Source organism: Trichosurus vulpecula, chromosome 3, assembly GCF_011100635.1.
Source record: "Trichosurus vulpecula isolate mTriVul1 chromosome 3, mTriVul1.pri, whole genome shotgun sequence".
NCBI classification, from domain to species: Eukaryota; Metazoa; Chordata; class Mammalia; order Diprotodontia; family Phalangeridae; genus Trichosurus; species Trichosurus vulpecula.
In genome coordinates, this window is record NC_050575.1 from 134,884,195 (window position 1) to 134,901,130 (window position 16,936).

The 16,936-nt window shown below is 36.1% G+C and overlaps 1 protein-coding gene across 2 annotated transcripts in view; it reads right to left on the reverse strand.

Moving 5' to 3' along the window:
• GARRE1 (granule associated Rac and RHOG effector 1) overlaps positions 1 to 16,936 on the reverse strand; it is a 119,279-nt gene that overhangs the window by 28,691 nt on the left and 73,652 nt on the right. For both annotated transcript variants that reach the window (XM_036750547.1, XM_036750546.1), the window contains 4 exons: positions 4,168 to 4,374; positions 1,102 to 1,242; positions 791 to 886; positions 505 to 666 (listed from right to left, as the gene is read on the reverse strand). In XM_036750547.1, the coding sequence (XP_036606442.1) occupies positions 505 to 666; positions 791 to 886; positions 1,102 to 1,242; positions 4,168 to 4,374 (606 nt within the window). The remainder of the gene's footprint in view (positions 1 to 504; positions 667 to 790; positions 887 to 1,101; positions 1,243 to 4,167; positions 4,375 to 16,936) is intronic.

Sequence of the window (16,936 nt, forward strand, 5' to 3'; positions counted from 1 at the left end):
AACTCTGCATTAGTTCATACAAGTCTTTCCATGTCTCTTTGAAATAATCAATTTCCTTCTTTCTTACAGTACAATAAGATTCCATCAGATTCATACACCAAAATTTATTTAGCCATTCCTCAACTGATGGGCATCCTGTTAGTTTCCAGTTTTTTGTTGTTGTTCTTTTTTTTGCCACCACAAAGAGAGCTGCTATAAATGTTTTTGGATGTACAGGACATTTTCCTATTTTTTTGCTCTTTTTTGGTTATAAGCCTAGTAGTGGCATAGCTAAGTGATAGGGCATGTTTAAATTTATTTATAGTTATTACATTTATTGATGACATTTATTTAAAGCTCACCTAGTGTTAGACACCAAGTAAGATTTAACCATGCTTAGTAAAATTTGGACTTTCTTCCCTTATTTTTTCTTTCTTAAACCTCTATTCATTTCCTGAACAAAAATTCCTATCAAATATATTTAAAAACTTGTACTCAAACTGTATGGATTTAAATTAAAGTTACCGTTTTTAGCTTCAGGTTGTCAGCTGCAGATTCATTAAAAGATATTCCTCTCAAAAAGTGTGATCCTATCTGGACAGGGACTGTGGGGAGCTCACACTGGATTGGCTGTGGCGGAGTCTGTCTCCGCCCTGTCTGCTGAGCCTCAGCTTCACTGCAGCAGCCCTTCAAACAGATATTAAACAATAAGGAGATGTAGTCAATACAACAGGGTCTAGGCAAGACTCCTCAGTCAACAGGAACCTTTTTATGGCAGAGTTAAGAAGTTACATGAAGAAAAAATGGTTACCTGCAAACTTGCTTCAATTGCTTTTGGATTCAAGTGGAAACCAGCTTTCATTGCATATTCACAGTGGCCTAAGCTCTCCAGAGCTATTTTATACGCCTAAAAAAAGATTTTTTTTCATGTATCATGATTTGCTAGCAAATTACAATGATATAACAAGCAATGATATAAGAAAGTCAAATAAAATATAAATACTAATAGGTACATAGTAATAGATTTGAGCCATATTCTATTACAATTTCATATTAAGAGAGTTCAGCTGGTTATGGATAACAACTTTTTTAAGTCCTCAAAAAAGAAAACAAACAACTAACTTGCAAAGCACTGTCAATTTTCATGTTCAGTTCTTTAAGTTGGTGTTCAGGAATTGCCACACTCTGTGAACAGAAGAGCTGTTGAACTTCGATTCCAGCCAAACAGCCATCACAGCCTCTCTCTCTCAGCCTCGATGTTGCCTTAAACAAAAATAACAAGTGGTGAGTAAAATATGGTTTTGTAACTACCAACCAATATCAACAATTAAACTAAAATTAAGCAAGAAATACTGAAAGAAGCAGTAACACAAGTAGTAGGGAGTGACTTTTTTATTGGCTAATATGTCCCCAGCTAAACTTTTAGACCCCTGCATCAATGAAACATTTTGAAGGGAATGAAACACCTTTTAGAGTCACTGTTGAAATGCTAGTTCTTTGTGTAAATGTAGGCTTATATGAAGCGTGGCTTAAGCAAGGAATCATTTTTTTTTTCCCTCTGCTTTAAAGAGACAATCTAAGATTATGCCATAAGCAAGTGAGTGTGGATTGGGCATTCCTGCAGAGCAACCCAACATTCTAATCACCCTACCACAGAAACAGGAAAGAATGCATATTAAGGCAAACATAGAAGATTTCTGATGTAGATCTTCATCAAAAGTTAATTCCCATTTCTTTAAGAATCAGTGGGAGTTTAAAAACCCACTCATATTCTAGAGACTCCATAAAAAATATAACTAGGGATTAAATACACTGAAATTAGTTGATTTTTATTTAGCTGACTATTAGTAACTTGGTGATCTAAACAATTTCCTGGACACCAATAACACAGTGGTCTCAAACTAGGGAGACTATTACTAATCCTGGAAATAAAAAAAATACCATTTAAAATGAAGTGTGGAGATAAAACAAGCAGCTTTAATGAAAAAAATCAACTTCTGAAAAAAATCATTTTTTGTTAAAGATTTGGACAATGAATTCTAAACTCAGAACAAAATACTCAAAGAAATTAATTACTATTGACCTTAAGGGTAATCCTGCAAGTGAGGGAGTGCCCAAAGGTCTTTTGCATAGGAATGTTTACACAGAAGTCACAGAAGGTGGTCTTATGGCATGGATCTAAGGAAGGACAACAATGTGGCAAAGGTTTAGTGCTTACTTTCCTTTTATAAAATACTAACTCAATAAACAAAGCCAGGAGTTTCTTCTTGAACTTTAATTCCACAGGAAGTTTACTGATTGTCCTATACACTACAGCTGCTGGTATCAGCTAGCATCCAGACAGGATTTCCTGTTAAATGACTAACATGCTGGCAAGCAAAAGTACCAAAGTAGCAGATAAAAGGTTTCTCAGTCAATTATAAAATGTCAGAAGTAGTATGCTACAAAATGATTTAAGCTAATTATTCTATATGTAAACAAATTATTTGCTGCAAGTTCATTCTTGTGTAACTCAAGATATATAGTATTATATGAAACTGTCAAATGTACACTAGGAAAATAAGAAGCAGCAAATCCTAGGACCATAAACTTGTGTTGGAAAAATTATTTTCTCCACACAGGAAAGAAAAGAATATCATAAAATCAAATAAGCTTAAGAGTCATTTAAGAGGAAATCCTGTATGGATGCTGGCTGTCAGAAGCATATGCAATGTATAGGACAAGTAAACTTCCTGAAGAATTAGCACCAAAAAGAGCTCTAGTTCTTGTGCACTGAGTAAATGTTTTAGAACTTTAGTATATCTAGTGCAACCTCATTTTACAAAAGAGGAAACTCCAGTTCAAGGTCACACAATGATAGTCAAAATTATACATGTACACTTCTTGTGATGTTTTTTTCTGTTTGTCCCCGAGTACAGTATAATCTGGTGGAGCTGATGTGATATAATGAAGTTGCAGAATGTTAAATGCAAAAAAGGGGCCTCACTACCTAGAACAACCCCTTCATTTTATAAAGAGCAACCTGAAGCATTAGAGGTCCAGTGATTAGCCAAAAATCCTATTAATTTACTGGCTGAGCCAGAGGACTAGTACTTGGGGGTCCCTGACTAAACTCAGTGCTTTCTCCATCATGTATCTTACTTTTAGGCCTATGACAGAAAATCTTATCAACAGAGAATAGAACTTTTTACTTGTAGTGGAAAAATGTTCATTTTTTTTGTGCCCTCTTATTTCCATACACAGGCAGTAAATGATTATGAAGTACTTACCAAAGGGGAAGATGTGTTATGATCCACTAACTTTCTTCCTTAAGTTCATTTAATGAGTATTTGAGAAGAATAACAAAAACCCTATAGCCAAATGAGAATCAACTGATACTACCTCAAATTAGGTGAGGTTTACTGTGGGTAACAGAAGCATGGTTAAATAAAGAAGTCTACATTCTAAACAGTCATAAAAATTATAGAACCAAAGAAAATCAGGGTTTGAAAAGACTTAGAGATCATCTAGTACACCCCTCTCATTTTCTAGACAGGGAAACTAAGGCCCAAAGGAAAAAGGTAATTTAATTCAAGGTCATAAAACTACTTACTAGCAGAACTGGAATTTGGTCTTCTGACTCTCAGTTCAGTGAATGTTCCTTGCACTAAACACTGCTGAGGTTGAAGGCCATGGGAACCCCTCAGGATGAGGGAGCATATTAGTCATAGGCTTTGACCTCATTTCCCTATATATTTTTTCTAGTCTGTCTCTCATTCACAAGTCACAGTATATAGATGTCAAGATGAATAATACTTGGAATTATAATTCACAGTGTCTGCTGGCTTTGTTGACTGAAAAAACATAGCTAATGACCTAAATAAAAAGTGTATGCGGTTTAACTACAGTGAAAGGAGGCATGTGCAAAAAAAAAAAAAATCCTTGTAACTGCAACTGATTTCCTAATGCTTTTTATTCCAATTTAAGAACTCATCAAGAAACCCTAGGTTGAAGTTACTGGAGATCACAATCTAAATGCTGAAAAAATGATTTCCAAACAAAATAAATAGCTTTTTCTTGGAATGGTGACTTACAAAAGCTCTTTTTCAAGGGAAAATGATAAATATCCCAGAGCATCAAAATAATTCATGCTTAGCATAGTCAGGCAGTAAGAAGTAAAAACAAATTCCCTTTAAATGGCAACTTTACCTCTGCAGCCCCTCTCCAAGATCTTAATGCATCTTCCAGTTCAGTTGTAGGACTTAAGCAAGCTTTCCCATTGCCACTAACACTCTTTCTTTCTTGCACTACTGTTTCAGCAAAGCAGGAGAGAGCCACTGGCTGCACCTTCTGTAATGCCTGGGACAAAAACTGGAAATGAACTTGCATCACTGTCAAGAAACATCGGCCCAGTACCTGTGAAAAAAGAAAAGTACATTTCAGGGATTTTTTAGTTCTTGGTTTCCGAATCAGTATAGTTCATTTTTACTTATTCTCACACAAACAGGGGACATTAGTGGACTAGATAACCAAACTGACACATGCTCAGAAAATTATCTGTTTTTGGTTTTGGAAAAAGGTTTTATATTTAGGAATATTTTCACCTGAGAAAAAAACCAAAGGGGGGGGACAGGGGGAAAGTATTATGATCAAGATCATATAACTAATAAATAGCATAGCTGGAATTTAAACCTAAGTTCTGACTCCAGATCTAGCACTCTTCTAAATGTACCAGTCAGTCAACAAGTACTTAAGTGAGTAGTATGTAGCAGGCACTATGATAAGCCCTAGAGATACAAAGAAAGGCACAAACTAGTCTGTGTTCTCAAGGAGCTCACAGATTAATGGGGGAGACAATACGAAAACAACTTACACACAAACAAAATTTATACAGGATTAATTGGAGATAATCAATAGAGAGAAAGTCCTAAGATTAAAGAGGACTGGGAAAGGCTTCTTGCAGAAGGTAGGACTTCAGCTGAGGCTTGAAAGAAGCCCAGAGATGGAGATAAGGGGAGAGTGAGAATTCCAAGCATGGGGAACATCCAATGAAAATGACCAGAGGCAGGAGATGAAGTGTCATGTCTAAGAATTTTCTCATTTTACAGATGCAGAAACTGAGGCTTAGAAAAGAGAAAGGCAATTACCCAGGGTTACATGGGCAGTAAGACAGCTGTCTTAAAGTACTTCAAATACTGTCTCTGGAAATAAGGATAAGAATTTTCTGCTTAGCTGCAGAGAGAAGAAGTAGAAAAAAATGGGTGCAAGTTGTAGAGGCAGATTTAGGGATGAAAAAAATTAAATTTCCTAAAAATTAGAACTACTCAAGAGCAGAATGTTTAAGAATGGAGTGCTTAAGAATGTCTCAAAAGATAGTGAATTTTCCCTCATTAAGAGTTTTCGGAGGCTAGGAAACTACCTGTCTCATCTGTTCTAGAGAGAATAGTACTTGTTCAGGTATGGATTGGATCTGATGGCCTCTGAGGCAATAGGGTCACAGACTCACAAATTTAAAGCCAGAAAGGGACTTAAAAGTCATGTAGTCAAACCTTTTCATTTTACAGAAGAGGAAAATAAGGATTAGAGGAGTTAAAAGACTGGTTCTTATTTGCCTAGGCTGTAAGAGGCAGAACTAGGACTTAAAACCAGTCTCCTGACTCCAGATTCAACATTCTTTCCAATGTGCCACAAATGCCAAATTGGTATTCTATAAATGGCATACAGAATTAGAGTAAGAATACTTACATGGATCTGTGATCTTATCAGCTTGAATGTTCACTACCATGATGCAGACTGAAAGCTATCCATCCATACCTACCTTTCACATTCAACTTTTTTCCATGTGTTCCTACAAATTTGACACTGGGGGCCCACTCAACATTCTGAAAGTCATCCTCCCTTTCTCCTGATATTATGAAGACATCAGTTAAGCCCCCTGGCTATCTAACTCTTATCCTTTACCTTCACCATAAGACCAACTCTTATTATCTTTTGGCCATATATTTCACAGATGACATGCTTTATTCCTGTTCTAAGTTCCAAATTTGTTTTACTTTGCAGTCTGTTCAAACCCATCATGCAGCCCTTTACTGTCCTCTATATGATACTTATTTTCAATTTTCTGCAGAACGTTGTATTCCCTATCTCAAAGCCATATGATTATACTAATAGATTAGTATTTTTAAAAAATGGGCTTTAGTTTCTAGAAGAAGTCTGGTGTCATTAAAAGAGCTCTGAAATTTTCTGAAGTCAATCTAATACAATCTCCTGCTTAATTCTGGGCCTAGCTCATACCTACATGTATGTTGCAGACCTTTTTACTGATGGACAAATTCTAAAGGTTGGTTGCTAAACCAACTGCAGGTCATAATATGGGAAACAGACATTCTTTATCCATTTCCAACTGACCAAGCTCTTCTGAATGGTTAAAGATCTCTTCAAGGGAATACCATACACACTTAATTGGGTATCTTACCCCACAGGAAAGGAGGAAGAAGATAAAAAAGGGGAGACGATAGAAGGGAGGGCAGACAGGGGGAGGAGGTAATCAAAAACAAACACTTTTGAAAAGGGACAGGGTCAAGGGAGAAAATTCAATAAAGGGGGATAGGTTAGGAAGGAGCAAAACATAGTTAATCTTTCACAACATGAGTATTGTGGAAGGGTTTTACATAATGATACACATGTGGCCTATGTTGAATTGCTTGCCTTCTCTGGGAGGGTGGGTGGGGAAGGAAGAGGGGAGAGAATTTGGAACTCAAAGTTTTAAAAACAACAAAAAAAAGTTTTTGCATGCAACTAGGAAATAAGATACACAGGCAATAGGGCACAGAAATTTATCTTGCCCTACAAGAGAAGAAGGGAAAGGGGGATGGGAGGGGAGTGGGGTGACAGAAGGGAGGGTTGACTGGGGAACAGGGCAACCAGAACATACGCCATCTTGGAGTGGGGGGGGAGGGTAGAAATGGGGAGAAAATTTGTAATTCAAACTCTTGTGAAAATCAGTGCTGAAAACTAAATATATTAAATAAATTAAATAAAATTTTAAAAAAGTGTAAAAAAAAAGATCTCTTCAAGGATGGTCTACAAAGTTCTGGGACTTTATGTAACCAGCACAACGTCTTCTCCAAAGAGGGATATTTTGGAGGATTTCACTTCATAAAAGACGACTAAGGTGATTTTTAGGCTCTTTTTTGTCTGCTTCTTGGGGCAATTGATTTCTATCTGCTAAGTTTCTGAATGAAATTATAATAGGCATCATCCTTTCTACTGTTCATTATCCACTCACAATTATCAATATCTTATTTAAAGTCAGGATTTAGTTGGTTCAATTGCATGCCGTATATTCTTCTCATTATCCTCCTTCTAGCTTTTTAGTAATTGTGATCTGTGCTCAATATTTAAATGATCTGACTTGTATAAACAGCTGATTCAGGAATAATTCATATCAGTAATGAGTCTTTCCTGTCTGTTAAAATATAATCAATTTTTCTGTGATGTTATTCAGTTCTTGCCATGTCTAATGCCTATTTTTTCCCCAAAGAAAACATTAATGATATAAAGGCTCATATTTCTTGGTAATCTACAAATCTTTGGCCTCTTTTATTCCATATTTCTGGCCCAACCTATCCTATGTTTTTCTTGCTATCCTCACCTATTCCCTACCTTTACACTGAAGTCAACAAGTGATACAGTTCGTGATGATATAATTTGGAAGATCTTGAGTTCTTTATAGAATTTTTCTACCTCTTCATCTCTTCAACTGATGTTGGTATAGAAGCTGTGATTATTTTCATGGAAGGCTTTTGGTACATGTTTATCATTAGCACTGCAATACAAGATGATCAAATATCTCATGAAATGACTTTTCTTGTTGTTTTTAGCATATAATAAAACTAGCTCTGCCAATTCTTTTCATTTGCCTTTGCAAACAGTATCTGTTAGCCACCTTTCCATTAAGATGTAGCTTCCTTCTTTTTGTTTTGTTTATATTGGGAATGTCAAGGTATGATTCAGTTCATTAAACAGCCCGCCTACTCATTTGCCATTGGACAAAGATCTCACATTCAGATTACTATCAGGCAAATTAAAGTTAACACATGGTCTAAAAAAACTGTGTTTCCATAATCCTCTACCTGATTTTCCACCATTCTGTTACTGTCACTGCAGCATTCTTCACAGGAAGAATACAGATGTAAAAAGGGGTTTTTGTTTTAGTGAAAAGCTGGGGATCATTAAAAGTACTGCACAATTTCCCTAAGATAATTTAGCCCACCCTTTTCTGCTTCAATTCTGGGTCTAGTTCATGGTCCATCTACAGGGTCTATCCTAGGTGTGTGTGTTTATGTGTGTGTATGTATTTTAATTCAGCAGCTCTAACTTGTGTGTATCTCCTTCTGAACTTCCATTTGCTCTCTTACACCCAAATTATTTTTTGTTTCCTCAATTTCTCCTTGTAACCCTTTCTTTTCTCCTCCCAGAGAAATATCCCATAAAACAAAAAATTGGGCAGGAGAGGGGGAGGAAAAAAATAGAGAAAAAAAATCAGCAAAACCAATCAATACATAAGAAAAAATATAATATTATATACAACATTCCACACTCACAGACCTCCAACACCTTCAAAGCAAGAGAATGAGATACCTTGTCACACTTCTTCTTTGGACTTAAGCTCGTTTTTTTGTATCAGCCTCTGTATCTTCATCTTATCAGTAACTTCAGTACCTTCTGCCCTTCTGACTAGAGGACCAGAGGGCTGAGCAAAGAACCATTCTCCCAGGCTAGTCATCTCTTCATGTCTCACCAGTTTGTACTCCTTGGACTGGGTACCGCTAAGCCCCCAAACCCACTTAGGTACCTCCTTCCTCAGCTCCACCTCTCCTCTTTCACACACTTTTCAGATTTCTTTTGTGTGTTGTTTCTCCTATTAGATTGTAAATTTCTTTAGGACACATAAAGAACTTTACAAGTTTAAAAATTTACAGATTTACAGTGTCTTGCATATGGTAAATACTATGCACTTATTTATTCACTTCTCCTTCCCTGTCCCTTTCATATAATTAAAATTATTTATTACATCTTTATAAATGCCTCTGTGCTCTGTGTATTTTTTTTTAAATTTCAAAGCGGATCTTTTCTTTTTTTACTTTATTTTTGGATCATTATCATTGCCATCTCTATCTCCCACACTTCCTAGCTCCCAATAAGGCCCTCTCTTAAAACAAGTGTAGTCAAGTAAAACAAATCCACACATTGGTTGTGTCTGAAAACGTACTCTACCTTCTGCATCGCTATTACACTACTGCTCTATCATGAAGTGAGAAGCACGAATCACCACTCATTGCCTAGAACCATGACTGATCAGGGCATTGATCATAGTTTCTAATAAGTCTTTCACAGTCGTTTTCCTTAACAATGCAGTCACTATATAAATTATTTGCCTTGTTCTGTTCATTTGACTCTCACTCAGTTCATATAGGCTTCTCTCAATTCATCCCTTTTATAATTTCTTATTATGCAATAACATTCCATTGCATTTATATACTGTAACTGTTAAGTCATTATAATTTGATGGGCACCTACTTAGGATTCTGACGATAAAGGGAAATAAGAGGAAAAAAGCCTAGCAGGAAGAAGTTCAGGCTAAAGGGTAGAGGTATAGGAGTATTCATATTAACTACAAAGAACCTACGAAGGAAGATGCTATTCACCTCCAGAGAAGAACTGATATGTGGAAGTATGTATTGCATGGTTTCACATACCTATCTATGTCAAATGTTGGCCTCCTCTAGTGTGGGGTTGGGAGGAAGGAAGGGAGACAGCTTGGAACTCAAAATGTAACAAAAAAATAAGCAAAATAAATATCAACAACAACAACAAAAAGAAAGCAATCATAAAGAAAGATTTCAAATACCAAGGAGCTACAATAGGGATCACACAAGATTTAGTAGCAACCACACAAAGAAGCAGAGGGCTTCGAATGATATTCCACCAATGCGGGGCAGAAAATGAACCTTTAACAAAATTGAGGCCTTCTAGGCATTCCTGATAAAAAGACCAAAGCTGAGTACAAAGTATAACATGCAAAGCACAGAATTCAAGACAAGCATACAAATTTTAACATGAGTGAGAAAAACTTTATATTCTTATACTGGGAGATAATACATGTAGGCTCTAAGAACTTTAACATGAACTAACATAAACTATCATCACAGAGGGAGTCTTAATTAGATAAAGGGCCTCAGTTTGATTCTGTTTTGTTGAGATGACTGCAAAAAAATAAAATGGATGGTGAACAGGAATGCACTGAAAGATGGTGGAAGGGAGGGGAAGAATGGGCAAAATTTTCTCACATAAATGGAATGCACAAAAAGTTTTTACAACAGAGGGGGCAATGGAGAGAGAGAAGATCACACCTGAACCTCATTCTCATATGAATTGGTTAAAAGGAAAAACATACACACACACACACACACACACACACACACACACACATCTTATCCAATAGGCAAACAGGAAGGAAAGGGGTTAAAGGGAAAAGGGGGAAGGCAAATTAAAGCAAGGGACTAATTAAAAGAAGACTCTTAAAAAGAGAGGGCAGAGGAAAAAAAGAGGATAGCTAAGAAAATAGGATGGAGAGCAAAAGACAGTCAGCAATCATAAACTTGAATGAAATGAATTCACCATAAAATAGAGGAAGATAGTAGAATGGATTAAAAACAAGAATATGCTATATATAAGAAATACATCTGAAACAGACTAGAAGCTCTTATACTTCAGCTAAAGTAGAAAAGATGGAGATAAAGTAGAAAAGATGGCAAATATAGACCTAATTAAAAGAGATAGGAAAAAAATGTATTTTGCTAAAAAGTATCAAAGACAATGAATGGATAGCAATACTAAATATAATGCAGATCAAATGGCATAGCATCTAAATTCTTAAAGGAAAAATTACATGAATTACAGGAAGAAACAGATAGTAAAATTATAATAGTCAGGGACCTCAATTTATCCCTCTTGAACCTAGGTACATCAAACCAAAAAGTAAACCAAGAAAAAGTTAAGCGACTGAATAAAATTTTAGAAAAGTTAGCTATGATGGACCTTTAGAGAATATTGAATAGGATTAGAAAATATTATAACAATTTCTCAGTTCTGTATGCCGCATTCACAAAAACTGACCACATCTTCGAACATAAAAACCTCACAAACAAATGCAGAAAAGGAGAAATAATAAATGTATCTTTACCAAAGACAATGCAACAAAATTATATCCCATAAAGGGTCTTTGAAATATTGACTAAAATTAATTGAAAACTAAGTAACTTACTACTAAAGAATTAATGGGTTAAAGAACAAATCACTGAAACAATCAGTAATTTCACTAGAAAAATGACAAAATGAGACATCATAACAAAATTTGTGGGATACAGCTAAAGCAATACTCAGGGGAAAATTTACATCTCTAAATTCTTTCATCAAGAAAAGAAAGAGAAGATCAACTGGGCATGCAATTAATAAAATTAGAAAGCCAACAGATCAAAAAGCCCCAATTAAATATCAAAATAAAAATCTTAAAAAATAAAAGGAGGGATTAACAAGTGAAAGAAAAAATCCACTGAATTAACAAATAAAATGGAAGCACATTTTTAAAGGAAAAAACCCCACAGATAAACCATTACCTAATTTGATTTTTAAAAAAGAAAGAAAACCAAATTGACAGTTATCAAAAATGAAAAAAGGCAAATTTATAACTAATGAAGGTGAAATAAAAGCAATTATTAGGAGCTGTTTCTTCTAATTATATACCTGCTGAAAATCTAAATGAAATGAATATTTTCAAAAATATAAGTTGCCCAGACTAACAGAAAAGTTAATAGAATACTTAAATAACATTATTTTAGAAAAAGAAATTTAACACAATTCCTAAAGAAAAATACCCAGAGCCAGACAGACTTACAAATGAATTTTTAACAAATATTTTTCTGTATATATTTTATTTAATATTTTAGTTTTCAACATTGATTTCCACAAGATTTTGAGTTACAAATTTTCTCCCCATTTCTACCCTCCCCCCCATTCCAAGATGGCATATATTCTGACTGCCTCGTTCCCCAGTCAGCCCTCCCCTCTTTCACCTCATTCCCCCCCCCATCCCTTTTCCTCTTACTTCCTTGTAGGGCAGGATAGATTTCTATGCCCCATTCCCTATATATCTTGTTTCCCAGCTGCACGCAAAAAATTTTTTTTTAAATTTTTTTAAGCATCTGCTTTTAAAACTTTGAGCTCCAAATTCTCTCTCCTCTTCCCTTCCTACCCATCCTCCCTAGGAAGGCAAGCAATTCAACATAGATCACACATGTATCATTATGCAAAACACTTCCACAATGCTCATGTTGTGAAAGGCTAACTGTATTTCCTTCCATCTTATCCTGTCCCCTTTTATTCAGTTTTCTCCCTTGACCCTGTTCCTTTTCAAATATGTTTGCTTTTGATCACCTCCTCCCCCTATCTGTCCTCCCTTCTATCACCCCCCACTTTTTTTAATCCCTTTCCCTTTACTTTCCTGTGGAGTAAGATACCCAACTGAGTGTGTATGTTATTCCCTCCTCAAGTTGAATCTGATGAGAGTAAGATTCACTCATTCCCCCTCACCTGCCCCCTCTTCCCTTCCAACAGAACTGCTTTATCTTCCACTTGTATGTGAGATAATTTACCACATTCTACCTCTCCCTTTCTCCCTCTCTCAATATATTCCCCTCACATCCCTTAAATTTATTTCATTTTTTAACATATCATCACTTCATATTCAACTCATCCTGTACCCTCTGTCTATATTCCCTTCAACTCCCCTAATACTGAGAAAGGTCTCATGAATTAATTACACACGTCATCTTTCCATGTAGGAATGTAAACATAACAGTTCAACTTCAGTAAGTCCCTTATGAATTCTCTTTCTTGTTTACCTTTTCATGCTTCTCTTGATTCTTATATTTGAAAGTCAAATTTTCTATTCAGCTCTGGTCTTTTCATTGAGAAAGCTTGAAAGTCCTCTATTTTATTGAAAATCCATATTTTGCCTTGGAGCATTATACTCAGTTTTGCTGGGTAGGGGATTCTTGGTTTTAATCCTAGCTCCTTTGACCCCCAGAATATCATATTCCAAGCCCTTCAATCCCTTAATGTAGAAGCTGCTAGATCTTGTATTATTCTGATTGTGTTTCCACAATATTCAAATTGTTTCTTTCTAGCTGCTTGCAGTATTTTCTCCTTGACCTGGGAACTCTGGAATCTGGCTACTATATTCCTAGGAGTTTTCTTTTTGGGATCTTTTTCAGGAGGAGATCTGTGGATTCTTTCGATTTCTACTTTACCCTCTGGCTCTAGAATATCAGGGCAGTTTTCCTTGATAATTGCTTGAAAGATGATGTCTAGGCTCTTTTTTTGATCATGGCTTTCAGGTAGTCCAATAATTTTTAAATGATCTCTCCTGGATCTATTCTCCAGGTCAGTGGTTTTTCCAATGAGGTATTTCACATTGTCTTCCATTTTTTCATTCCTTTGGTTCTGTTTTAGAATATCTTGATTTCTCATCAAGTCACTAGCTTCCACTTGCTCCAATCTCATTTTTAAGGTAGTATTTCTTCAGTGGTCTTTTAGATCTACTTTTCCATTTGGCTAATTCTGCCTTTCAAAGCATTCTTCTCCTCACTGGCTTTTTGGAGTTCTTTTGCTGTTTGAGTTAGTCTATTTTTGAAGGTGTTATTTTCTTCAGTATTTTTTGGGGTCTCCTTTAGCAAGTCATTGACTTGTTTTTCATGGTTTTCTTGCATCACTCTCATTTCTCTTCCAAATTTTTCCTCTACTTTTCTTACTTGCTTTTCCAAATGCTTTTTGAGCTCTTCCATGGCCTGAGCCCAATTCATATCTTTCTGAGAGGCTTTTGATGGAGGCTCTTTGACTTTGTTGACTTCTTCTGGCTGTATGATTTGAGCTTCTTTGTCACCAAAAAAGGAATCTAGAGTTTGAGTTTGAGTCTGAGTTCGTTTTCGCTGCCTGTTCATGTTCCCAGCCAACTACTTGACCTTTGAGCTTTTTGTCAGGATATGACTGCTTGTAGAGTAGAGAGTACTTTGTCCCAAGCTTTAGCAGCTGTGCTGCTATTTTCAGAGCTACTTCTACTCCACCATCACCCCAGGCTCTGTCACAGCAATCCTCCTCCTCCCCCAAGAACTGCCAACCAGGACTGCAATTCAGATCCAAGCAGGGCACAGTAAGAGAGTCTGCCTTTGTGCCCACAAAGCGCTCCTTGTACTTCTGCTCTGATCCGCTGCTAGATTCCTCCCATGGTGTGAGCCAGGGCCTTGGGAAGCCGCTGACACTGGTGATCTGGAGGCAGCCTCAGGAGCTTCCTGCTGCTGCTACTGTCACTGCTGCATGACCTCCTCCATCCCCCAAAGCTGGTGGCCAGATCACTCTGAACTCTATCCTGCAGTTTCCCCCTAACCTGCTCTTTGGTGTTTGTGGGTTGAGAAGTCTGGTAACTGCCACAGCTCACTGTTTTATGGCCCCAGGGCCTCTTCCAGCTCGCTGACTCCGGGTCTGGTCTGTCCAGGTGCTGCCCTCCGCTCTCAGCACCATGTGATAGACCCTTCCCGGTGACCATCCAGGCTCTCCTTGGCTGGGCATCTGTTTCCCTCTGCTGGTTCTTGCATTCCGCAGCTCTAGAATTTGTTCAGAGTAATTTTTTACAGGTGTGTGGAGGGATTTGGGGGGGAACTTAAAGAAGTCCCTGCTTTCCTGCCACTATCTTGGCTCCACCCCCAACAAATATTTAAAGAACAATTCATTCCAATACTACATAAACTGCTTGAAAAAAATGGTAATGAAAGAATCCTATCAAATTCTTTTTTTGTCATAAATATTGGTCTTGATACTTAAACCAGGGAGAAGCTAAGCAGAAAAATAAAACTGCAGACTACTTTCCCTAATGAATATTGATACAAAAATTTTAAATAAAATGCTAGCAAAGAGAATGCAGCAATATCACAAAGGGCATACTATACGACCAGATTAGAGCTATACCTAGAATGCAGAGTTGGTTCAATGTTAGAAATAACTGTCAGCATTACTGGCCATATTAATAACAAAACCAACAAAAATCATATCATTACTTCAATAGGTACTGAAAAACTTTTGATAAAATACAACACCCATTCCTATTAAAACAATAACAACAATAACAACAACAACACAGGAATAAACAGAGCTTTCCTTAAAATGAGATAAGTAGTGTATATCTAAAATCAACAATAAGCATTCTCTGTAATGGGGATAAGTTAGAAGCTTTTCCAATAAGATCAGGGGAAAAGCAAGGATGTCCATTACCACCATTACTATTCAATACTGCACTAGATATACTAGCTATAGCAATAGTACAAGAAAATGAAAATGAAGTGTGAAGGGGGCTTAACAGAAATTATCTGAATAAGCATAGGCAATAAGGAAACAAAACCATTACTCAGTGCAGGTGACATGATGGTTTGCTCAAGGGTTAACTAAAAAACTAACTGAAATAATTAACAACGTCACAATGAAGTTATAACATAAGATAAACTCACACAAATAAATCATCAGCATTTCTGGGTATTACCAACGAAATCCAGCAGGAAGAGATTAAGAGAGAAATTCCATTTTAAATGTTTAAATAACTATAGATGGTATAAAATACTTGGGAATCTATCTGCCAAGACACACACAGAAACTATATGAACACAATTACAAAATATTGTTCACACAAAGATCTAAATAACTGGAGAACTATTATGCTTATAGGTAGGCTAAGACAATAAAAATGACAATACTACTTAAATTAATTTATGTAGTCCATGCCATACTAATCAAACTACCAAATGATTATAGACCTATTTTTCCTTTATAGAAAAATAATAATAAAATTCATCTGGAGGAACAAAAGGTCAAGAGTATCAAGGGATACTAATGGAAAAAAAATGGGAAGGAAGGGCTCTCATCAGCATCATATGTTGAATACACTACAAAGCCATAATCTTCAAAACAACTTGGTATGGAGTAAGAAATAGGCTGATCAGTGGAAGAGATCAGGTATGCAACATATAGAAGCAAAAGAGTACAGTAGCCTACTGTTTGGTATAACCAAAGATCCCAACTACTGGAGCAAAAGAACTAATTAACAAAAATTGTTGGAAAAACTGGAAACTAGCAGAAATGATGCATAGACTAACATCTCACACCATATGCCAGGATGAGTTCAAAATAGTTACATGATTTAGACATCATAAGCAACATAGACGCATGGAAGAAAAACCAGTCAGATGGGGAAGAGTTCATTACAAAACAAGAAACAGAGGTGTTCAAAGGAAGTAAAATGGACAATTTTGATTACATAAAATTAAAAAGGTTTTACACAAACAAAAACGAATGCAGCTAAAATTATAAGAAAATAGGAAACTGGGGTGGGGGGAGTTGCAGCAGGTTTCTCTCATAAAGGTTTTATTTTTAAAATATATACGGAACTGAGTCAAATTTACAGGAATAAAAACCACTCCTCCCAATTGACAGATGAGATGAATAGGCAGTTTTTAGAGTAAGAAATCAAAGCTATCAAACGCCATATGAAAAAAATGCTCTAAATTACTAATAATAAGAGAAATGCAAATTGAAACAATTCCGAGGTTCCAACTCATACCCATTAGATTGACTAAGATTTAAAAAAAAAAAGGAAAATGACAAATGCTGAAAAGGATGTGGAAAAACAGGTACAACAATGCACAACTGATAGGGCTGTGAGCAAATCCAACTAGCCATTTTGGAAAATAACTGAAACTCTTCCAAAAAGAGTTATTAAATTGTGCATACTTTTTGACCCAGCAATACTGCTACTAGGCCTATATGATAAAGAGATCAAAGAAAGAGAAAAAGGTCTCCACATACAAAAATA